This window comes from Etheostoma cragini, chromosome 16 (assembly GCF_013103735.1).
Source record: "Etheostoma cragini isolate CJK2018 chromosome 16, CSU_Ecrag_1.0, whole genome shotgun sequence".
Lineage (NCBI taxonomy): Eukaryota > Metazoa > Chordata > Actinopteri > Perciformes > Percidae > Etheostoma > Etheostoma cragini.
In genome coordinates this window covers 10,124,295-10,149,748 of record NC_048422.1, presented here as the reverse complement: position 1 = coordinate 10,149,748, position 25,454 = coordinate 10,124,295, and the positions used below count along the sequence as shown (strand labels likewise).

Here is a 25,454-nt window from a genome sequence, read left to right as displayed (position 1 = left end):
TAGCAGAGTTAATGCTTTGTGCAACCTCTCTAACAAACATGTTGTTTAATCTAGTTGAGCTGTCACAGTGGACCGGGTTTTTTACTTGAAGAATTTCAGCAAAAGTCAGAGGAAGTGTGTTTCCCAGACTGGACCGAACACACTCCTCAGAGATCATTTGGCTGTATTTATTCTGCAGAGTTGCCAAAATGGATTTAGACACTAGTGCTATTAGGTCCAAAATCATCTCTGCCAACAATATTGATGTGCCATCATCAGGTGCACCTTGCACCAACAATCGCTGCTGTTCCAATGTCATCCCTTTAAAAAAGGACTCAACCACTGGACGTATATCTTCCACTGTGATCTTCAATATCTCCTCGGTCCGGGTACTTTCCATCTCAGTCATGGTGATTGTATTAGATAGGCTACGTTTTCTGAATGTCTTGTCTTGTTTTACAGGTTCTGGTTTGTCAGAAGCTTTTTGAGCAGATATAAGTAAACCTATGTAGAGTAAACCAAAGTATAGAATGATTTTCCTTAATGTCTGAATCTGTCTTATAGGAATAATGTCATGACGTCATGTCATGTCATTCATGATGAAAAGCATTATCGAACCTGATGTCAGATCAGAAAGAAGTTCCAGATAAGCTCCGCCCCCAAACAACGACTGCCGCTTAGCAACCGTTGCTAGGCACCAGTCGCACTCTCTGACCGCTCTATTGTTGTTTTTAGCTGAAGGCATTTGAGCATTTGAGTCGGTTTGAGTTTTATAAATAATGTTCTTGTCTTTTTATGTAGGCTGAATTTAGGAACATGTCCAAAAGACATGGTGCATGAGCCTTCACTGTCATCTCTTCTTATGTCTGAAATCAAAGAATCCTTTTTTCTAAATAAAACACCAAGAAAAAGTTTGTTCATTGTCGTTTTTGTTCTAGCTCTATCTAGCCTAGTAGCCTACAGTGTTGTAGTTATTAGCCACCATTTATAGCAAGCTTGGTTGACCATCCTTATAAAACTAACAGCCTAAAGGGTAGCCCATGGATCGCCATTTATTTTAATAAATAAATAAATAAACAGACTTTAATTTCATAATGTGATTTACATTAATATTTAGTTCCCTTATTATTTCCACTCATGATGGGGCCTGTGGCTAGCCTATCTTACAGACAACTACAATACTACTACTAGGCCTACCTAATAAACACGATTACGAGAGAAAGAGAGAGAGATTTTTCAGATGCAGCCTGAACCCCACAAAGAAGATCATATGGCTTTGTTGTGGAAATGGATCAATCTACATTTTATTTTGGGTCAGTTCGTATTTTGGGTCAGTAGGTGTGTTCGAACGGCGTATCCTCTGCCTCATTGCATTAAAGCCACACGATGGCGGCATCGATCACCTCTCTCTCTCTCTCTCTCTCTCTCTCTCTCTCTCTCTCTCTCTCTCTCTCTCTCAAAGGTGGGAGGCGGACTGTTGCCCAGTGTCACCCATCTGCTGCTCGTGCAGATCCCGACCTTCTCCCCTAGTCCGTGGCAGTTATTCTTTTCTTTTCCTCTCTTCTTTCCAGCTGGAATATGAGAGACACCCGCACGGTCTGGGGCGCGTGGATCGGAGAGACGGACACGAGGAGCCCGGCACAGGTGAGCAGGTTCCATGAATTGTTGACAGAGTTTGACATAAAGAAGAAGAAAGAAGGTTGGCTAGTAGAAGCAACGTTTTGTGAAAGGAGTTCCAATTTAGGATGCTAAAGTTGTTGTTTTTACTGCGTCGAGTTCAACTTGAGACACACTGGCTACTGTTCAGACGATGACAATATGATAAGGCTAAGTAAACTACTCTTTAAGAAGAAACAAGTGAAAATTGGACTTAACTGGTTTCTCTAGCAAGAGACAGTTTACTGTGCTCACAGTGACAGTTCACTGTGTCTATTATCGCCAACCAAGAGTTTTACATCTTTTTAATCGTCAGGGTCACATTCATTTATTGACAGTGGTATGACAGCAGGTTATTTTTCTGGTGAATCAATCTTGTTTCTATCCTTCTGCTTGATTAATCTGCAGTCATCAAATGCAATACAGTTCATTTGGACTGTTCATCATTTAGTTATTATCATTCACTACTTGATTCTAGGCTCAATTACTACTATTTGTTGTAGAGTTTAAATTATGATAGCAGATGTTCCTGATTTTACCACGTAATGCTATGTTTTGTTATTTTCTTTCAACCACAAAAATATAAACGTACAATTGTCAAGACTTTTTTATACAGACAGAATAAAGTATACAGACATATTCTAGTGGATTAAGGTTAGTCTTTTTAATAAATAAAGCGTTAATTGGTGCACAGGAGCAGAAGTTAATGGGCTACAGGCACATCATTTGCATAAATAAAGACAGATTGTGTTTTGTTTTATATTTTGTACAATTTCATATACACTCGACCCCAGACTAAGTGTTTAAACTTTAGCTGAACTTTAGATCTTAATCATTTGCTTCATGACAGGTGTGTCTGGTGGAGAGTATGGAGGGGTTAACAATAAATTAGATCTGATGCAATAGTTAAAAAGGCAACATAACAAAAGTTGCAAATAACAAAACATATAGGCCTACACAGAATGTAAAAATAGATTCAGAAAATTGGATTCGGCAGGTTGTCATGTTAGCTTCCTGGTGTCTAGAAACAGCTAGAGCCTGAGCCGCAACACCTCCTCAGCTTCATGCATCCATGAAAGAGGACAGACTACACAAACACAAGTGGCAAAACTGAAGCACATGATTAACACAGATAGGAAAATGAAACCAGCAGAGAGAGAGAGAGAGAGAGAGAGAGAGAGAGAGAGAGAGAGAGAGAGAGAGACACACAGCTGTGTGGGACAAAAGCAGTAGGTATTTTTCAGATAAAGTGGCTTTCAGCTGTTTACATTATTGTTGTTGGCATGACAAACTAGGACTATAACTACTTGACTTAAATCATACATTAAGCCGGATAATTCATTATAAGCAATTATTTAAAAGTTAAGCTGTAGTGCGTAACGTTTTGATATTAATGGGTAATTTATCACAGCTACAAGAAAAGGGCATCTCAAGTTTGCTACTTGCGAAAACAATTGAGACAGCCATTGCTAACCCTGCTAACGGCTAGCGTTACCGGAGGACCAGGCTGTTTACAACGTGTAGGCTATAACGGTGAGTTACGTTAAGCCAAGAGAAGGGGGCTGTAAATCGGGATGAGAGGACTGTGAATTTGCAGTGTGTTAAGCAATTGTTGCTGTAATTCTAAGCAAGCTAGGGTTATTTTTAGCGGTTCCTACCGTAATTCTAAGCTGAAGAATTGTGCACGTCTGTCGGGTGGAGAGGACGGCGAGGTTGTTGTGTTTTCAGTGGTTCCTACTGTAATTCTAAGCCGAAAATGAGTGCCTGTCAATTTGGTACAGAGCTCCGCTTGAGCACGGGCTTTTACGACTGTCAGTATAGCAAGCCTCTAACGTTAGCTACACCGCTGTGCTGTGAAGTAATGTCTGGCTATGTTAGACAAGCGTCTAGCAACAGATGCTGCAGGCTCAACCTCGCAACCTCCTTGAACTTTGAGTCTGGGGAGGAGGGCGCGGGAGAGACGACTGTCTCCAGTATTTTTAATTTGTGCTGTAGTAACTATTTTAAGCGCAAGTTGTCAGTATTACATTACATACGTTGCAAATTTAAGGCAAAAAAACCTTTTTTGTTTTGTTTAAAGGCCTTAGCAGAGTGTCTGATATCCACAGGGAGGTTAGTCCAGAGGAAGGAGGCCTATATTCTGAGAGTGTGAGTGGAGTACAAGTTTTAAGGAGATCAAACACATAGAAAAGGGGCGTTACAATGTACAATTTAGTTTGTCATCAGGAGCACCTTAAAGTCTGATCTGTGATGGACAGGGAGCTTATGAAAAATATTGTCAATTTTAAGTTTTAGTTAGATTTAGATTCTAGCTGCAGAGTACTAGACGAATCATTTGAAGACTTCTAGTACTAGCACGTGGCAGGCCTGACAGCAAAACGTTACAATAATTCAGTTTGATTGATACAAAGGCGTGATTTAGGGTCTCTGTATCAGCAGTGGATACAAAAAGACCAGGGGCATCTGCCTAGTCATTGTTGGGTCTGCTGACTTGCTGAGACTTCCACAGAAAGCTTAGTTTGAAGAGTTTGTTTCGCGTCAATGCCTCAAAAAAATGTTTGCTGGCTGACCGGACACATGAAAAGGTCTGCTGTTATTCAATTAACCCGAACACAGTCAACTGATTGCTGACATTTCGGTGCTGACGTGCCGCAATTTCTCCGTCCTTGTTACAGTATAGTTTGTTTATTAGGAACATGAACCGCACACTGTCACTTATTAGCGTATCCACACAGATGCTCATGCACACACACACACATCCACTCGCCATCTACTGATGCAAATACCCTTCAGCAGGATCAGGCTGCTGCTGTATATCTGGGGGCTTTTCCATTGATTACGTTTTTAATTGACTGCAAACTACTGCAATGGCACTGCACAACCATGAGATTAAGTGATATAGCAGTTAAAAGTTGTAGAAAGCGCATAATGTCCTATAGTTGAAGAAATCATGTGGAAAGAGTAGCAAACATCTGACGTAGTGTTTTTAAGCTTTTATTATCTTTCTACTCTTTGCCTTGTGTTGTAAGAGTGTAACTGCATTAAGTTATCTTTAACTTACCAAATTTAAAAATGTTGGCTTCAATTCATACAAATGCATGTCACACAATATTGTAGTAGTGAGCAGAGATCGTTTAGTGAAATGTTGTTTTCATAAAAGATAAGGCAAGCTTGGATAAACGTTTATCTGGCTAGTGAATGGCACAGTGGATTTAGGGTCTTTTTCACTGATCTCTCTTGATATGTTTCCCATTTAATCAAAATATAATGAAATGAAATGGAAGCTCAACTTGATAACCATCTGCCCACTCCTTTAGTTCTGATTGTTTGCCTGCAGTTTTGGCTGCAATATAACGTATAACAGATATTAAGACGAGATTACTTATATTTAGTAAGACTGGCGTATTGTCTAAGCTATTACACGGGATGTAAACTATGTCCTTGACCTTTCACTTCCAAGGTTGGTCTGGTGCTGCTGGAAATTCCGCCGGGTGCATGTTCCCTTTCTTTGGGTTAGAATTTTAAACTCAGATTTATGAGGACTGTGGTTAACTGCTCCTCAGATCTCTGCAGGGTAAATTGAGACAGCTAGCTAGACTATCTGTCCAATCTAAATTTTCCGTTGCACGACGTACGTACATGTTCCCTTAAAACCAGTTCCTTCCTGAAGCCATTGTGCAGCGGCTCTGTGACAAGTTTTGCGCGGTAGATGCTGGATCAGATCCGCTAGATTTGTTGACGTCACAAAACGTTTCTCGTGGCTGGTCTTATTCTCCCTCTGATTACCCTACCCTGGTATTCTTACCCTAATACTAACCGACCCCCCCCCCCCCTTGCCTAAACCTATCTACGTTGATCACTCAAGCAGATCCGATTTAGGATGTACCACTTAGCGCCGCCCATGATGATTGTGATTGATTTAAGAAAAATGCAATAAACCACAGCATGATTTTCTCCCATCCCGGAATGATGTTTGGGCTAGCCAGACCTTCCTCCGCAGCGCTGTGGAGGAAGGTCGGGCAAAGCGAGACTACACGGGATGTAATGCTTTCAATACAATACGATAAAGTGGTGTCAATTTTTGTAATATTTCGGCATTAAAATGTCAATAAACGACTATAGTTACATGTACTTACAATATCCCAAATGTTTCCACCAATGTTCAAACCCTGAGAAATCTTAATTAATGACATTGGACGTATTACTGACTCTCTGGTAATAATTCACTCTTGTTGCTTATCCTTGACCTCGTCTCATATTCCCAGTAAATCTGGTCTAAATCAGCATTTGCTTGCCAACCTCTTTTGGCTTGTCCACATGTGAAAATAAATGCATATTATATTGAGTCCACACCGTGTAATCCTTTAAACACAGAGCATTGGTCGTATTCAGCACTGAGAATAAGAACCTAAAGATCCTCGTTGTTCATCTGCCCTTACGCTGTTCCTCAGGAATAAATAGTTCCAGTGTATAACCTCTGGTAACATCTGGAAAAGAGACAAAATAAATAAAAAGGCAATTTATGAAAAAAACTGTCATTGCATAAAAAGTTAAATCTGGATAAATTGTAAATCTGTTTTTTTATTATCTTAAGAGAAAATGAGCACTCCTGCCTCACTGAAAAACATGAAAGCCAAAAGCAAGATGCAATTCCAACACTGGCTGTCCGCTATAAGCAGCCTGATAGTCTAGGCCACTTCCAAGGTATGAACATCTGTAGGCGCAGGTGAAACAGACTGGTGTTGAGAGACAGTCCATGTACTCAAGCAACCTGCTGCTGGCAAATGAAGGTAGAACAGTATATTATTCACAGAAAAAGTGATTTGGGGGATCAGCCCTGGCATTTGCGTTTACCAGAAACAGTTAAATTCTTGTCCCTGCTCTCGTCTACTGTCCTGTCCTTATTAGCCACTCCCTGTAGACATATAGGAGAGAGCCACCACCTTCAGGCTAATTTTGGGCTGTCTGTACCAGGGCCAACTCATTAGCCTGATTCCTAGAGCTAGCTAGGCCTTATTCATTATCAATGTGACCTCACCCAAAGCAACATATCCGTCTATACTTTTTGCCTCTTGGTTATGAGAGAAAAGTTATTGTATGGGCAGTAGTAAATTCCACACAGCGCTGTCAACAACAAGCTTCTTGTTTTGGTCTTACACAGTGTTCAATACAGTATTTCACAGTTTTATTTTACATTTGTGCCTTCCAGACTCTTTTCATGGTTTGTCTTGATGAGCTGAGATATGTTATGGTATCCGAGAACAATGCATCAGCGGCACAACTCCTCCCTCAGACTAAATATGTCTACAAGCAACATTTTCCCAGGTCAATGTATCAGACAGCGGTGTGGAATCACAGCTGTGTTCCAAAGGTACTTCTGTGGAATTACAATTGTGGACAATCAGAGAAGACATTAAGGCCACATTGTATCAGAAACCAGCTGCTCCACTCGAGCTCAGAAGCATCACACACCTAAACTGCAGTGATGGGACCTGCACTGACTGCAGGGAATGACAGTGCCCGCACGTTTAATCATCAACAATAATGTGGTTGAGTGAAATAACGATTGAAAATATGGAAATAACAAGAAAAAACAGACAAGGGAACGGTGTGTGATTGTATAGGTGTTACTTTAGCATCCATAACACGTGTTTACCCGTTAAATCAAAGTTGATACAAAACTTTCAATAAGTGGTCTGTTACAATATCTTTCTGATTAAAGTGTATTTTTAAGTCTCTACATTGACGGCAGACATGTTATTTACACCCACTTCACTTTGCTTGCAACCACTGACCATACACTTACATACAATTTATGGCTGGTACTCTGACAATGCCAGCCAAATCGGCCTATAATAAATAAATACATTTATCATAGACCTTCATATTTGGTATGCGTGCTATGTATATATGTATTTGTAGTACTGTATAAAGATGTTCACATTCTATTTTTTGAAGTTTGAGTTTGGATTATGAAATTACTTGAATTCAGATGTATCATCTCTCTTTTGGCCTGGCTTTATTTTGCACTTCTCTGCCAGCTGATGTAGCTCTGGAGAGAGAAGAATAAAGGAAGCCGTAAAAGCAAGACAGGGTAAGGTTGTTTTTTTTCTAGCGAAACATGGATGATTTTCCTCCTTTTTTCACCCGTGAGGATGAGATGGTGTGAGATGAGGCGATGTTACTCGGATGCAGTTTGTTGCACATTCATTGGAGCTGAACAAAACTTTTCAGTTAAATGTTATCAATAGTCAAATTGCCGTGACCAAAAACTGTATGTGTGGATCGGAGTCTTCCTTGAAAAATTGAAATTTTTTACTGTATGTTGGAAAGGGGGCTATGCAAAAAGCATCAAGTTAACCATTAAACATCTGAGAATGAATTAACGAAGTCTAACTGACAACATTTTCTTTGTTTTTGGTTGCCATATAATTGCTTCCCTGAGCGTATTTTAAGCAGGATTTCCCAGCAGCGTGTGTGTAGAAGAGATATTGATGTGGACAGTGGTGCTATGAGAAAGATGAAAACTGATCATTCCTAACTAACACAACGGGTGATGGCCCCGGGTGGAGGCTTTATTTCCAACGGATGCCTGTCTTTTGTATTTGTGCTCATATAACTTTGTGTGTGCTTCCATGCATTCACTTCATTCATTTAATTACATTTTTAAGATTTTATTATATATTTTTAAGAATTTTAATTCACACTCTTTATTGATCCCCTATGGGGAATTTACAATTTACACTCGTAATTACACACAGTACACATGCTCAGGTCCTTTACATGCACTAATGGCGAGATGCCAGAGTGAGTGGGCTGTTGGACCAGTGCCCTGAGCGGGTGGGGGGGTTTGGTGTCTCAAGAGCACCTTGGCAGTGCCCAGGAGGTGAACTGGCATCTCTCCAGCCACCAGTCCGCACTCCGTATTTTGGTCCGACCGTGGACATAAACCAACTCCCTACAGACTGAGCTACTGCCAACCCCTATTCTGCGGTCATTCTCTGTTAACTCCCTTCATTCAGTGAGCTGGCACCTTTACTGTGACGAGTTACCTGCTAACAACCCATTACCCTCACCTACACAGCTTTATCCAGAGGACACGCTCTGGATGCTCAGAGTTTCAGCTTGCTATAGCCACGCGTGCAGCAGGCTAGTGTGTGATTTAGTGCATCCTGTGAGTGCATGGAAAAGTCAGAATGAGGATAAACGAAGCGTTTTTTAAAATATTCAGTAATTGCGGATGACATTGATTGTTTTAGGTTTTAGTTCAACCTTGTTGAAGAGGCAATTTCATTGCACAGAGAGTGTAAAGCCGACTTCTGAACATAAAAGACTTGTTGCTTTTTGTTGTTTATTTAAGATAGGTGTTACCTGGAAAACAACTACTCTTATGGGGGTCCATGTAAAGACAAAATACAGTATAATCAGATCCAATCATGTTAACAAACTGTTAAGATTGTAGATGATGTTAAGTCATTTATGTTATAGGTTTTGCTCCAGTGCTCAAAACTGTAAACAGTTTTATACTGAATCAAGGAGGGCGTATTATCAGCATTATTCTGTCCTATTAGTGATGCAGCCTTCCAGAAGTGGCTCTTTTCTGACACTAATGTATGGCCCAGCTTTCAGTTCTGGTAAACCATCTTGGAAAATAGTGTTACAGAAGCTGGGGAAATTTGTTCTTCAGCCCAAAAAATAACCAATCTTTATTTTAGCTGCGAAATATAGTCCTTTAAACTGGAGAACATGTGTCCAGATGTTACCTTGTTATTCAGCTGCTTGTTACACTGACTGGTAGTTCATAAAACCCACCAGCGCTGTGGAGGAAGGTCTGGGAATGCGAGACTAGGCCAAGGGTAAGGTTAAACTAGCTGATGATGGTCACTTCCAAACTGTAGGCTTGCTGCTTTTTAAACCACATGTCTGGTTTTATATTTCTACACGTTAAATACAGAAGATTTGAGGTGTGCGTGTGAGGCTTTGAGGTGCTTGAATGCACCGTGGACAGAGCAGACAGCTGAGTGACAAAAATAACAAGTAGCCTAATGTAAATAATTACTTCGGCTGTTGAGTAATTAGCCAAGTACATTTTTTTTTTATTGTGACTACAGTAATAGCCTATATAATGTTAATGAGTAGCCTAAGTGATTACATTTTCAAGTAACTTGCGACACTGGAAATGTGTTGCCAGCATGAGCATTGCTATTTTAGCATCCGCCGTGTTAGCCATCGCGGAGATACCGACAAAGAAAACAACGTAATCTATGGAACCTTTATCAACAGAGAATCCTGAGACCCCTAGGCACTGCAGTGAAAAAAACACAGCGGCATTGACAAGTGCTTAGCAACATCGTTTTTCCACGGAGGGTTCTAGTTACATTTAGTACACTCTAAATGCTGTTCCCATCGCAGATTTAAGAATTGAATGTGTATTGTTTGCCGTAGAGAGTTTAGTGTTACATAGTTCAACAGAAGAGGTCTTTCCAACCCAACCAGAGAAAAGTGTTTGTGTGTTGGTGTGCTGGCTCCTGCTGATGGTGGGGAGTTAGTTATGCTTTTGAATGGTGCCCAAAACAATTGGACCTTGAGCTAACTTTACAGGTTTTGCCATTTCTCCAGTTTCTCTGTTTCCTTCTGCTGCTTTCAGTCAACATAATATTGTAGAATTAAAACTCCTTGGCTCAGTGCGTGCGTGTGCGTGCGTGTGTGAATGACAGATGGTGTTTTTCGCTTTGGGCTGATCATTGCCGAGTTAAACTGACAGAGCTTCTACTTTCTTCTTTTTGCACTCTTAAGTTACGCAGTCGTAAAAATAGTGGCAACATATTTTTGTCATCTTTATAGCTCCAATTAAGTCGAGGTGAAGAGCTTCTGAACTCTTACAGTTTTTTTCTTTCTTTAAAGCTGGACCCTATTTTCCAATGTTTTTGTGTGTAAGTGACTGATGGGAACAGCAATTTTTGAAATTGGTCCAGTATTAAGCGAGAAAGCAGTGTCCAGCAGCCGCAGACTGGGATACAATCCTGTAATCTTATGGCCATCGTGCACAGTCACTTACAGTATGTCCACTAAATGGGCTGTTTTTGCTACCAACAGGCTCAGATTGTAATTAAAAGTATCTGACAACATTATGGAAGGGATCCCCACAGAGATAGGTATTTTAAAAACATCTTTAAAGGTCCCATGGCATGAAAATTTCACTTCATGAGTTTTTTTAACATTAATATGCGTTCCCCCACTCTGCCTATCGTCCCCCAGTGGCTAGAAATGGCAATAGTTGTGAACCGAGCCCTGAGTATCCGGCTCTGCCTCTGAGAAAACGAAAGCTCAGATGGGCCGATTTAGAATCTTGCCCCTTATGACCTCATAAAGACTCATGACAGAGAGACATCATGGCTTCAAACGAGCAAGTCCACACCCCCAGCCTTCATCTTACCAATCGGTATTCTATGTGTTTAATTTAACCAAAACTAGAGTTGAAATTGTCTGAAAAGTAGAAAGGCGACCCAACACGACTTTTGATCATTTTGTTTTCTTTCTGTTCACTTTGAATAAAGTGTATTTTACGATGCTTAAATTACTATTTATTCACATGGAGTCTGGTGGCTTTAGCGAGTGCAATTTCACGGATGTTTTTATGTTTAAAAAAAGATCTTACTCTTTAACAAAAGGTTTGTCCTTAAAAATCCTTTCCATAATGTTGTCAGACACGTAGAATATTAATCTAAGTTTGTCAGTGGCAAAACAAGCACTTTTGTGAACGTAAAGAGAAGCTGCACAATTGCCATATGAACTTATATTGTAGCTTGTTTCACTGACTGCCGACTGCAACATTCTTGCTTAATACTGGACCAATGTCAAAGATTGTTGTTCCCATTAGTCACATAGACACAAAAACATAGGAAAATAGGGTCCAGGTCAAAAAAACAAAAGTTACCCTTAAAGTTCAAGGATCAGATTCTCTTTTTAATAAAGTGCAGAAGAGTGGTGATATTTAATATTAAAGTGACAGTCCTGGTCCATTTAGTGACACCTGTGGTTTCTCACAGTTGGAGACTAGTTAGCAGCTCCACGATTATCTTAATTTAAACTTGTTCAGGGTGTGTGGATGGCTTAAAGCCAAACATAATCCTTAAGCACAAACACACTGGGTTTCCAAGGGAGACTCCAAATGCATTTGGAAAAATAAGCTTAGTTGATTGCAGGTCCTAAAATATGAGTAAACAACACCTCCCTCGTTGAGTAATCATGCCATCCATTGGCAAATGTTTAAAGGCACACTCCAAAACTACTGACATACCTAAATGAAAAATGCCATCATGAAGTGTAAGATTCATTGTAGAAGAAAAGGAAAGACCACAGCAGCAAAGTAGACCACAATGCAATGCAGCTCTCCAGAACAACTGTCTTGCCCAGATTCACAAAAATTAATTACAAGTGTACTGTTTCTGGGAAAGTGGAACTGAGTAAATTAAAAGAGTTTAGTTATAATAGATACTGTTCGTGTATTTTCTCTTCAAGGATATTATGTGTGAATCCCATTTAACAATTGCCATATCTAACAGTATATCTAATGAGTCTATTGTCCTTTGTATAAGTCTATTGGTGCCTACTAAATACAAACTGTACATCTTCACCTTTCATCAGTACTTTAATATTTTTTTTTAAAGTTGGGGACTATTTTTAATGGCGGAATAAAACACATTAGGTGCTTTGGTGAGTTGTTACGGCCCCAGAATGGTGAATTTGGGACTGACTCAAATAAAACTACTGTGCCTATGTCTAATGAGCATGTCACCCAGTGCAACAGTTTGGCTCATAGATGTGTTTTCAATTATCTTTTTGACAACAGTGCAGGTCTACGTCACAGAAAAATATGCTACATACACATACAATATATTGACTTTGGCTGCACAGGGGAGTATAATCAATTCACTTACGACCGTGGGATTTCTGGTATTATTTTATTTAAATTCATGTTTTAATCCCGTCTTGTGATGTATATCAACACTGATCAGCAGCTACTTCACAAACACTACATACTTTACAGCAGGGCCTCAGGTGAGGGCATCTGCCCCGGCAGCAGTTTATTTAAGAGCCACCCTTCCTTACTCAAACATTTAAAATTACAGGACGAGAGGCTGCAGAGCATGATACCTTATAGTGTCCTTGGCAAGCGGGCGCGTACACGTGTGTACACGTACACGTGTGTACACACACACACACACACACACACACACACACACACACACACACACACACACAGCCCTCTCATAATGTGAGGTGTGAGATAATGTGAGAAGTATTTATTTCCCACTTGACAACAAAAAAAAGAGGCTGAGTGTTGAAGACAATTTGCTGAATTGTTGTGTTAACAGTGATACAATGGTCACAACACACTACAGTGTAATCAAATAATTATGATTTTACTTTTAGAGTTTTGTTGCATCAAAAAGCACCTCAGCACACACTTGTGGGCACGTCGTCAAGCAGGCAGCACATTGCAAATTATTCTTGTCTAGATTTCTGGTCACTTGCTGGAAATTATTATGTAGTGTAATTTTGCTAGTGTGTGTGCAGGTTTGTGTGTTGCATTAAGTGCAATAACCTCTTTTTTTGTAGGTCACATCCACACTCCAGTGCTTAATGCGGTGCCAGAAAATGATTTGAAACAGAATTACAGAAGGGGAAAACAATTTTCAAAATCAGGAAAATGTGAATGTTCTCCCACAGAAGGAGACAACTCAAACTCAAATCCTGATATAAATGTTAAAAAAAACTTAGACTGATGAAGTTTTCAAATAAAAAAGAAATGTACTTTAGTATCTTGAGGACATCTCAGCGTCTTCTCACTGACCTCATGGTACACCCCTTAAGAGTTGGAGGCTGATATCCGGTTCATAAAACAGTCCTGACCTGTTATCATTGACTCAAATTAAGCGATGTGGTTAGAGGCAAGAATAATGTGATTAGGATGTGATCATATCAGATAAAAACTATATCTTGACAACTAAGCCAGTTTCATACTTTCTTGTGTCCATGAGGGGCCGCTTTGGTCCGCGTGACCTATATCGCAGACCCGTTTGGAGGTCTGCATGCAGCCCAAAAGAATGTGACTGCCTGTGCATGCTCCATCTCTTGTTCCCCCCGCCAGTCCAGTTAGTGCACCTCTGGCCAGTTTGCCAAGAGGAAGAAGAAAAGGATTTGATTAGAACAACAATATGGATGCTTGTTTTTATAGCGATCCACTGTTACCCACATTTGTATAATTAGTTTTTAAAGGAATGCAAAGACCCCTGGCAAGAAATTGCGCAAATGCACGGAACACCAGCCCGACGCAGACTCTCAAATGTAATATGAATGGAATCGCATGTGCAGCAGGTACAAGTCCGCAGCTGTCCTGGTACTTGGAACGCGGAAAGTATCTCCGCCCTTTTAGTCTTGTTTCTCTTTCATTTACAGTAATGCCATTCATTCAGCTTCACTGACATGATGTACAATTTAGTTTTACTATATATTTGGAGAGTTTCTATCATATTCAATAATGATGACAACAAGGATGATGATAAAAAAAAAAACGTGAGTAGTAATAATGACAATAAACACGGTTTATATAAAGACAAAAAGCAACCTAGTCTTGGCCTGCTCCCTGCTCTCCAGAGTTCATTCTGTTCTGTATAACGGCGTCTCAGTCCGATGTGAAATGGACACGGTTAGCTGTGAAAACACGCCTCCCTGGACCCACATCGCACAGGAGAAGCGCAGCAATCTGTCAAAGACAAGGCTCCTCTCCCTTCCTGCTCACTCTCTCTTTCTCGCTCTCTTCTTTTTTTTCCTATCGTTGAAATTCAGATTGAGCAAATATTTTCTCATTCCATGGATTCCGATGCGTGAGTAACCAAGTGAACAACAAGTATGAGGGTGAGTAGTGTTAGTTTTGTTGTCAAGTGATGATTTCTGTGTGTGAGTGGATAATGGTTATTACAATTTTGTCTATGGACGATTTAAGATGCAAACAGTGATTAGTCTTTTCTCAGTTTTAATAACAACGCATGCTGAACACCATCCAAACTGTGCATCATTGTTGAGCCAAAGTATTCCTGTAGCAACTTGACATTTCATTTTATTTATTCATTTCATTCTGTGTATAATCAGTGTTTTTATGTCTTAGTCATGGATGCAGGTACTAGAGTCAGGTACCCAAGGGGTCAGGGGCCCCTTAAGGCCTCTGTGTGCTATAATTAGTTGCTTGTTAGGTCTTATATAGTAGATATCGGCGACGTAAAACTTCCGGGACTGTTCAGGTGCCACCGGAAATTCTGCCAGATGTACGACTAAAACAACTTTTGAACGTGCACACGTCCAAAACAATTTCCTTTCCGAGGCTATTTTGCAGAGGCCTTAGCACCGTTCTAGATGATTGTGATTGGTTTAAAGAAATGCCAATAAACCAGAGCACTTTTTTCTCCCATGCCATAATGCTGTGTGGACTAGCCAGACCCTTCTCCGCAGCGCTATGGAACAAGGTCTGGCAATGCGAAACTAGCTCCTATCGTAGTGTTTAGAGGCCAGGTGTGTGTAGCCCCAAAGGTCTGGGTCTGACTGAGGCGCTAAAGGAGACTTTTTTCGTCGGTAATAAACGCTGAAGGCACCTGAAAAAGTGTCACTATTTGAATTGCTGAGTTGCCTGTACTGTCTTTTCTTTAGACTTGTTTGGATTACATTTTGTACGGCCAAATTTTGTTCACAACACATGAACCCTAAAATCAGAGTTTGCAATTGTGCTACTACCTCTCAGAGTGCTGAAGCTGGATGTGTCATCCATTTATAATGACTTCACTTTCTATTTCAACTTTTCTGCTCACTTTCAACAGCAGCATGTGTTCAGATTTCAATTTACTCAGGTTGGTGGGTTGCGTGTCCTGTGCAGTTGGCCCGTTGTAGGTCGTAGTTTAGTGTTATGACAATCTTTTTGTGATAAAATATTTGTATTTGGTCATTATGACAATATACAAAATAATATGCGTTACACCAAACCCTAAACACAAGTATGTGGATTTTCTTTTTCTACTCAAGCATCCTTTTTATTTTTTCAGATTAGTTGAACTAGTTAAATCGATTTTTACATTTTTTTTTACCCCCAAGTTATATAGTTTACAGAAAGACAAAGCTGACAGAAGGGGGTGACTTACAGAGAAACCTGCAATTACGGACAGCACAATGGATGTTTCAGTACACACCACAGTTAGGCTACTGATATTTTAGAGCCATGGTTGGAGCCATAGACTAATTTTCCACAAACCTCAATCAGGATGAGTGAATCAGACAGACATGACTAAGAAACAGAACCAGAAACATCCCCTTGGGTTCATGCACACCTGGTTGGGAATAAATAAAATGCTAAAACATCTGTGTGGGTACTTGTCCACCAAAGATGGTGGTGGCGATAAGTGGCATTTAATAATCTGTCTATGTTCAGAAAAAGAACAGTGTTTTACTGGCCCATGTGTACGAATGTTATGTGTGCTCCTCAGCCAAGTACAATGAGGCTTTGGTATAATCTTTCTTCTCTTGTCGAGGAAGTGGAACAGCTGATGGAAAACGCTTTTTTGTCACCTTTGTTTTGGTTTTAATATCTGTCCCAGAAAGGAAATCAAGACCAGTCCTGTGGACTTGTGACTATAACTGTCTTTTTTCTTAATTAAGAAAAGTCAAATGACTCTATGCCAAGACTGATGGATGCTTACATAAGAACATGAACAGAATTTTTAAGAAAAAGTGCTGTCAAGATAAAATGAAGTGATAACTATGGTTCACCGTACAATAATCCTGCAGCCTACACTGCTCTGCACGACAACACGTCATTGAGAATTACTGGACTAGATGATACTCAGACGTGACGAACTGTAATCGGTGATTTCCCTGCGGGAAGTAGGAGTTGTTGACATGATCGCCGGCTGTCACTCCGTCAAATGATATTGACCCTCGAGTGTGATAAAACTAGACAGCCATCATAAAAAGGCAGGGAGGCAGCAGATGTGGTAATAGGTGCTTAAAGCTGATAAGACCGTTACAACTTTACCCATGAAAGGTTCTTTGCTGTTTAACAATATTTCATTTTTAACCTTTATATGTCATTGATTTTGAGAAACTGTATTTACTTGTGTCTTGTCTTGGTATAATAAATGTCTATATTTTTAATAATAAATCTATTTTTAGCCGTGCAAGCAGTCACTATTGTCAGTCTGTCCACCACTTTGATGCAGAAATTATAACTATAAGATGAAGTACCTTTTAAACTTAGTACAGAAATTTGAGGTTCCTACTGGATAAATTAATACCTTTTTCAAGCACCCACAAGAGGTTAACATTTTTGGATTCGAGTATAAAAAATTTGAAAATATTTGCATTTGTGACCTATCATCCTTAGCTGTACTTTGTGATTAGTGCTAATTAACAAATGTTAGTGCTCCAAAATAAGATTGTAAACATTAAGTTTCCATCCACATGTCAATCGAATTATCTGAAGTTCGGTTTAAAAAAAACAACTCATGCGAATAAAGCTGGTGAAAGTGTGTTTCCATGCAACGGCTTTAAAGCAAATTTAAAACCTGTGTGTAATGACGTCACATGCTGCTTTGCGATTAAATTGGTATATTGAATTGTTTCCATTCATTTTCGCACCGAATCGCACAACATTCAAGCTAACATTTGTGTTAAGTATATTTAGACAAATGGGTCGTGCCGTCTACCAACAAATGATCAATATTGCACAAGTTTTAATAGTGCTTATGTGCCAGCTGAGATATATATATATATATACTGTATATATATGAACATATCAAGCTATAATAAGAAAACGACACTATCAACACATTGCTATGAGAATGCAGATGCAACAAGTGTTTATTGTCCTACGGCACCGCTGCGAGACCACTCTCTTTTTTGAGAAATGTCTCACTGTTTGAGCGCCTTCCATTTACGGCGGAGGACGTCCCACGGCTTTTCCTAACCTTTGACTATTTCCTTTGCGAGTTCCTTATAAATTAAATTCAAAAAGTCTCTTGTCTCCTTGTCCGTGTTTGTTGACATCCGCCATGTGTGCAAACAGAGCGGAAATGAACTAAAACGTCTTCGTTTTGTGGCAGATTGCAACCATGAAATGACCTAAAACTTAATCGCAAATAACGTTAGCATCAGCGTACATTAGCCGTATATCGATCAAGATAATATCTGATGAGACAGATTTCCTTTGAGTTAAAATAAATGAAATTCCATCAAATTTGACTGTTTCCATAAGGCATTTTTTATTCAATGTGACTTAAGTTGGATGAAAACGTGTGGCGGGAAACATAGCTAGTGTTCTTCAGCAGGGAGATCTGAGAGCTGCTGGATACCCCCTTGCCCAAGAGGTGCTGTTCAGGAGCTGATATCTTTGCTCTTCCTTGACAGGGGAGTGAGAAAGGAGACTTCCCTAAAGCGTGGTTTAACTGTTTAATTGCAAGACAAACTATCATGCTGATGGATTCTGTCAGAAATAGCCGATTTGTCTTCTAAATATTAAATTCTTTCAAGCTGTGATCCAGTTACTTATCTGAACTACAAATCACATTTTGGACAAGAAATCCAGCCTGTGTGTCATGCAAGCTGGTTACTATTTTCAGAAAAATGCAGACTTACAAGAGGCAGAACAATTTAGATGTGTGTGTGTGTGTGTGTGTGTGTGTCTCAAAAGGGCCAGAGCATGGGGTGATGAGGACTATCCTCTGCTAACCTTAATGCAGATGACCAGTGATGGCCACAGCATCACCTCAACAGTAAGTCATAAATTCAAACTGTTAAATCCCAAAAAAGACCAAAAAAATAAAATCAAAAAAACATTAACCAGTTTATAAATTGCAAATAAACCAATTTGTTTTAGCTTTGCTTTTTAAAAACCTGGTCATGTCAGTATATTGCCTTCATCAAACAATCTAAACATACAATACCATCCCTGCCATGTCATTCCCCTCTCATTCCCCAAAATGATAGCTTTGTCTATATTGTATTTTTTTGCAGTTTGTTGGATGACCTAAGGAGCACAGGACAACAACAACAACAACAACAACAGGAATTACCGATCTCGCTGGAGGCGATTGTCCTCACAATCTTTCTCTCCATTATTATCATAATGACAGTGTTTGGCAACCTGCTAGTGATGGTGGCACTCTGCAAAGACAGACATCTACGGTGAGCCTGTTGTTATTTTTTCAAGGCTGGAAGCAGCAAATGTGGTCAAATCTGTCTTGAAAGACTCAGTAAAAACAAGAATTGTTCCTTGTTGTCGCCTCTCAGACGGAAGAAAACAAACTACTTCATTGTGTCGCTGGCGTTTGCCGACTTGCTGGTTGCGTTGTTGGTGATGCCTTTCGCTGCGATCGAGCTGACCACCGGCCAGTGGAGATACGGAGAAAACTTCTGCCTGGTCCGAACGTCTCTGGACGTCCTGTTGACTACAGCGTCCATTCTGCACCTCTGTTGCATTGCGCTGGACAGGTTTGTGTGTGAGAGAGAGAGAGACATGATGAGGGGAGAAATGGAGAAATGTCTTTTCTTTCCAGTAAACAGTATGTGTGTGTATTACTCCAGGTATTACGCTATCTGCTGCCAGCCGCTGGTCTACAGACACAAGATGACCCCAGTCAGAGTGGCAGTGATGCTCAGCGGCTGTTGGCTCATCCCCATATTAATCTCCTTCCTACCAATCATGCAAAACTGGAACGCCATCGGCATCGAGGACATTGTGAGTCCTCAGTGGCTGAGATCCGAAATCAATGAGTTCAGAAACAACTGCTGGCTAAATAAATTATGATTCAAGAAATGATACTGTATTTAACAAAACATCACTTTTGTTTGAGTTTGTACACCTCCCTGAAAGGTTTTATTTATTTTGTTAAAAAAAATGTATAGGATACAATTTCAAAATAACATAAATAAGAACATGGACATTTCATCACAACCTTCCAAAATGATTGTAAGTGATTCAAATAAGATTTTTTTTTTTGGTCCTATCCCCTTTTTTTTTAAACTATTTTTATACTTTATTTGAATACAAAACAATTTGATGCTTTATGTATTTACATACATGTTTACATACACATACATGTACCGTATATCTACCTACCTACATGCACATGAAAAAAATAATACACAAAAACGCACATACATACATACACATACATTTACACATTTTTTTTCTTTTCCATCTATCTACTTTGTTTCCTTCTATCTACATCAACACTGAATAAAAACCCATCCAAACCAGAAATAGTATATAACCATACAGTCAGTACACCATCCTATAACCTCAAGTCTTTTTTGTGTCCATTCAATATATTAACTTTAAATAGTCTCTTAAAATTTTTCATAATTTCATAGCTTCATTTCTGGCTGCAGCTGTTCCATAAAAAACTCCTTTGGTTGTGATCCAATGATATTTAGCATTTGTTCTTATACATTTTTGAAATGCAAAAGTTCCTCTTAATTGATGTTTGCTCTTGCTCATTTGAAACATCCTTTGGATACTGTTTGGTAGCTGTTGATTTACTTATTACATGAACTGTGCAGTTTTAAAGTCCCTAAAACACCTAAAAGGAGAGATGTTCTTTCTGTGAGAGCAAATGCAGCACAAACCTTTTCAACCTAATGCTCTCTGTTTCTAATAACGTTGCCAATCCCTTGAACAATGACACAGTAATGCAGTGATCACAAAACTATTGCAGTCCCTGTGGAGCCTTTCTTGCTGCGAGCAAAGACAGCACTTCAACAAGCATTTCCTGCTGGTATGAATATGTTTTGGCGTGAGGTTATTTCAGAGCTCCCTTGAAATGATCAGCAGGACTCCCAGAGGCAGACGAGGATAGACAAATTTATTCAGCCGGAGTTAATGAAATACATGGCTCTTTATGACTTACTCTGTCTGTACATGTGGGCCAGGTTTCAGTTTCATATATGTGTGTGTGTGTGTGTGTGTGTTTTGTCTTTGGTCACTTTTCTCTCTGTTCTGCCCAAAAAAGGAATTGTTTGAAATTGAGAACAAGAACTGATTTAAAAGTTGGTACAGTCTGTCTGCTTTGGTGTGAACGGTTTCTGCTGCGTCTTCACCAAAGAAAGACTCAGACTCTGCTCTCCTGGTGATAATCCTATTTACTACTATGCGGTATTTACCATATTACTATTCCTGTTTTCTTTAGCCTTGCTTAGCAGCTAGCTTCCCCAAAGTTAAAAACAAACAAACACTGCAAACAATACCTCTAACAACCTACCAATTTACATGTATTAATGTGTTTCAAACATACAAACCAAAAACATTTTTTTAACTTTTAGAACTGGGCTAGCCGTTTCCCCTTGCCTCCGGTCGCCTCCAGAAAACGTATATCCTTAACTTCAGGTTGTGAATAATATCGATGAAATTCAGTTACATTGGATAGAAAATAGTTGTACAAATGTCTGAACTTGGTGTATTTTTGCATCCATGTCTCTTTCTAGATTGAGGAGAGGCGAGCCTTGGCAGGAGGCTCCAACGACACAAGCTGTGTGTTTCTGGTCAACCGGCCGTACGCCCTGATCTGCTCTTCGGTGGCCTTCTATGTCCCGTTGGCCCTCATGGTCCTGGCATACCAGCGGATCTACGTCACTGCCATGACCCACGTGCGGCAGATTGAGACACTACAGAGGGCCGGCTCCGCTCCTGTCACCGGGACGGCTCCGCTGATCAGCCTGAGGCCCTCCACTTCCTCAGATCCATCGGAGACCAATCGTCTTAGGCCAACAACGAGCTCCTCCTTAGAGCACGCCCCCATAGCAAACAGCCGCATGCGTGTTGAGACTAAAGCAGCAAAGACGCTGGCGATTATAATGGGTTGTTTCTGCCTATGCTGGGCGCCGTTCTTCATCACTAACGTGGTGGACCCCTTCATCCATTACTCAGTGCCCTGGCAGCTGTGGACAGCCTGGCTGTGGCTTGGGTACATTAATTCAGGGTTGAATCCCTTCCTGTACGCCTTTCTGAACCGGGCGTTTCGAAGGGCGTTTCTGGTGATCCTCTGCTGTGGGGATGAGCAGTACGCCCGGCGGGGGAGCTGCTCCTATAGACACTCCCACAGAGTGTGCTCGGCTGTGTCCGCCAACGGCACGTCTACGGCACTAAGGTAAACGCGTTAAAGGCACATTTGCACCAGTTTTGGGGGAATATTTAAGAGTTTTTCAATATTTGTGTCTTGTTGCATTGCTGTCCTCTGTGTTAAAAAGCCACCAAAGAAGAAAACAAAGCTTCAGGCAGGACACCAGGTTGATTTGCCTCTTTTTGCAAAGAAAAGACAGATGTGCATCTACTGTAGACTGAGTGCCAGTGGGCTGTTGGATAGAATGCTTTGTTTCTATGTCTTTGACAGACTTCACTGTAAATTTGAAAAGACGATAGATTGGATTGGTTATTTGTTCCACGACGTGATATTAACCACTTTTTGTTTAGTCGCAGCAATTTCAAAAGTTAGGCCAGTCTGCCCAAAGCTGCTGCAACATTATAGCATTGCTCTGTTGAAGTGCAAAAGTCTTATGAAGGTAACAAGGACACCGCGTTTATCTGTACAAGGTGACCTACAGTAGATGTTACTGATCGGTACATATATTGGGTTTTATTGTTGTTTATAAAGACATTTAACATATAAACTAATTTTACTTAGTTTCAGTCACCCCTACATTTTAATAGACATCCTATAGATCATAGATTGGTGGTATATTAATCCCATCAGCGAGACAAAATTGCTTGGTGCAATATCTTATTTGAATGAAGTTATCATTTCTCATTTAGGCCATGTTTACGCAATCTAATGTGTAAATAATAGATGCCGGGCTTTCTCTAGGGATAAATGTTCATGGTCAAAGCAGCTGTGGTGTTCTTCAGATGGAACATTTGAACAGAAAAAAACATAGTCAAATCAGCCAATCTTGGACCATAATGTGTACTTGTTTTTAGATATGGGGTCTGCTGATGACCTAAGTCTTACGTTATTCTTTCCATCATGTCCCATAGGAAAACATGATTAAAGCTGCCCTTTCAAGATAAAAAAAAATTCAGGCTTTTGTTAAGGGAATTTTGGAACACATGTAGTACAGTGTGTGTTGTGTGTTTGAACTTTCTTTAACTTATGGTGAATGGAGAAATAAGCCAGTAAGGACAGTAATAACAGCATGTAGCATGTAGGACAACAAACATTACAATCAGAAGGACTCAGGAGAGAGATGGTCAGATTGTATGGAGTTGTACTGTTTCTGTCATATTAAAATATACATTTAGGTTGTAGTATGCATTTTTCCGAAATAAATGCCATTCCAGATGTTTAAGCCACGTGTGTCTAGTGATAACAATGTCATTGTGTCAGTCCACCGCTTTAGTCAAGACTGAAACGTCGCATCAACTATTAAATGGACAGCCATCAAATTAAAATTATGAATAACTTGGCTGGTCCCGACTCTTGTCTTGGTCTTCTAGCGCCATCATCATAGCCAAAATGGTTATTGGTCGAACACTTTGGTTTATCACTGAAACAAAAGGTTGACATGTCCCTAACTTTTAAAGCTGCAGTAGGCCTACTCTGTGCTAATTAGCAGATGTTAGCATGCTAACACATTAAGCTAACACAGTGAACATGGTAAGAATTACCTGATAAACGTTAGCAGGTTAGCACTGTTATTAGCACTTAGCCCAAAGCACCACTAGGACTAAGTACAGCCTCACAAAGACACTAGCATATATCTTAGTCTGGTTTCTTGAATAGTAATGTTATTGTCTAAATAGTTTCCATTGTTTTAAATAGTCATTTGACACAAATGCTGTAACTACCCGTAATAATGCACATTAACAGGCCTTTATATAACTGATTATCTCTTGTGTTATTCTGACACTACGGACCTCAGGTACTATAAGTCTTACCTTATGACTTTATTGCATTTGAATTAATTGCCTTTGTAAAGCCCTTAGTAAAAAACTGACATAAAAGCTACCCTTATAAAATGCTTGTCGGCTTGAAAGTAAACCCCATGTTGCTGTAAAAGATATGAGTCATCTTAAGTTGTTTGTCTGTGGAGCAGTACTGTTCTTAGAGTTACCGGAGGTGTTGATGGACTTCATTCAGGATTGACATGGACTTTTATTTTTTAAACAGATTTAAATCTTTAATTGAATGATAATTTATAATATCACAATATAGTCCAACAGTTCTTCTTACTTTTATTTTATGGGAGGGTTTCTGTTGACGTTAATGGTGGTGATTTAGTTGACATCTATGTTTGGGCTCTCCTTCGAGTGGGAATGATGGAGGAGGCGACCTGCTCGTGTCTGTACTGTTTAACTTTAACACAAGCACTTCACTGCTGGAGAGAAACAAAGGCAATTGCATACGCATGCAGACACTCATGCACGTGCGTGTGTGCGAGTGTATGCACGCACGCACGCACACACAAACACATACCACTGTTTCCCACAGAATTAGAGTTTAAATGCGGTTGCACTTTTATTTTGATATTTTAAGAATTACGGAGTGTTTGTCAATGACCATCCTGTCATTCTTTTCTTCATGTCCCTCTCTTCTTAGTGTCACTTTTATTTACAGTTTCAAATTCAATTTTTGTCACTGAGAGGTTTGAGAGGCAGGGACAACGAGACGATTTACTTGTAATCTGGAGAAACCTTTAAGGAGCGGATGAGCAAATTAATGTTCTGTGTGCACATCTACAATTAAATAAGATTTTACCCATTTTAAATATGATAAAAATTCCAAATCAATATGTGGCGGTCAATGCTGATATTTTGGCGCGCTGCTTAAATAAATCAATGTATGGGGAACACTACCCAAACACAACTGACAAATTAATCTATACAAAATATGTAAAAGCGAGTGTGACCTTCTGATATTGTCTAAAGATTTTACTTGTGTAAACCAATGGCACAAACGTCATATATTGTATGTGCAAAAACACACATACAGTGCATCCGTGTGTCTGTTGAAAGGAGGCATGCTGACCCTGTGCTTCTGCTCCCGTCATAGTGATTTTTGTCGTAATTTGCATAGTCTGTCTGTGTGTCTGCAATTTTTTTGGCTTTCTGTCTTTGTGTGTAGGAAACAGAAAGGCAAACAGTGTTAACTCCAATCTGATGACCTCTCTTAAAATGTGTCTCCGACAGAAAACAGACTCAGACAATCAGATTAGAGCCGACAGGATACTGGAAACTGAAATTACTGGAGGAATCCTGACAAGTTATTCTGTCTGTGAGCTCTAGGGCGTAGTCTGTGAGTGGATGGTGTACAGTATGGGTCTATGTAGTGTAGTTTCTAGAATCACAAAAAAGTGTCTTCCTGTGTTTGTGTGCTTGTGGGTACACGTCAAAAATCTGTCACTTTGTAAGACTGGGACCTGATAAAATACCAATTTGTTCTGTAAAGACTACACTTTTTGTTGTTCTTTTTTTTTTTTAGGGCTTTTCCGCCTGTAATTTTTGACAGGAAAGTTAAATGAGAAAGAGGGGGAAGATATGCAGGAAATTGTCACAAGTCTGAGTTTAACCCTGAACCTCTCATTACATGTGTGCCTGCTCCACCACTGATCCAACCTGCCCACAACTTGTTGCACCTTATATAACAGTTTTTCTTCCACTTCTCTCTGTGGTCACCAACAGTCTTCCCGGTCCTACTGAAGCCTGGCTGCAGATAAATAACGGTTGTTTCTAACTGTTGTTTCTTGGTCTTTTTCAGCCAGTATTGCAGCAGAGGAGGATCAAC

At 39.9% G+C, this 25,454-nt stretch overlaps 2 protein-coding genes across 3 annotated transcripts in view; one reads left to right on the top strand and one right to left on the bottom strand.

Annotated features, from left to right (window-relative positions):
- Nucleotides 1-884, bottom strand: part of LOC117959638 — a 3,177-nt gene extending 2,293 nt beyond the window's left edge. Inside the window, exon 1 of one of the 2 annotated variants that reach the window (XM_034896891.1) lies at nucleotides 26-884. In XM_034896891.1, coding sequence (XP_034752782.1) covers nucleotides 26-388 — 363 coding nt within the window. In that variant the 5' untranslated portion in view covers nucleotides 389-884. The remainder of the gene's footprint in view (nucleotides 1-25) is intronic. The other variant, XM_034896890.1, reaches the window with a different exon arrangement.
- A 567-nt stretch (nucleotides 885-1,451) lies between these two features.
- The window catches only part of si:dkey-247m21.3 (5-hydroxytryptamine receptor 4), a 48,827-nt gene continuing 24,824 nt past the window's right edge, over nucleotides 1,452-25,454 (top strand). Inside the window, exons 1-6 of the mRNA XM_034897320.1 lie at nucleotides 1,452-1,623; nucleotides 18,371-18,452; nucleotides 18,694-18,864; nucleotides 18,970-19,170; nucleotides 19,264-19,417; nucleotides 21,163-21,824. Of these exons, the coding sequence (XP_034753211.1) occupies nucleotides 18,430-18,452; nucleotides 18,694-18,864; nucleotides 18,970-19,170; nucleotides 19,264-19,417; nucleotides 21,163-21,824 (1,211 nt within the window). The 5' untranslated portion in view covers nucleotides 1,452-1,623; nucleotides 18,371-18,429. The remainder of the gene's footprint in view (nucleotides 1,624-18,370; nucleotides 18,453-18,693; nucleotides 18,865-18,969; nucleotides 19,171-19,263; nucleotides 19,418-21,162; nucleotides 21,825-25,454) is intronic.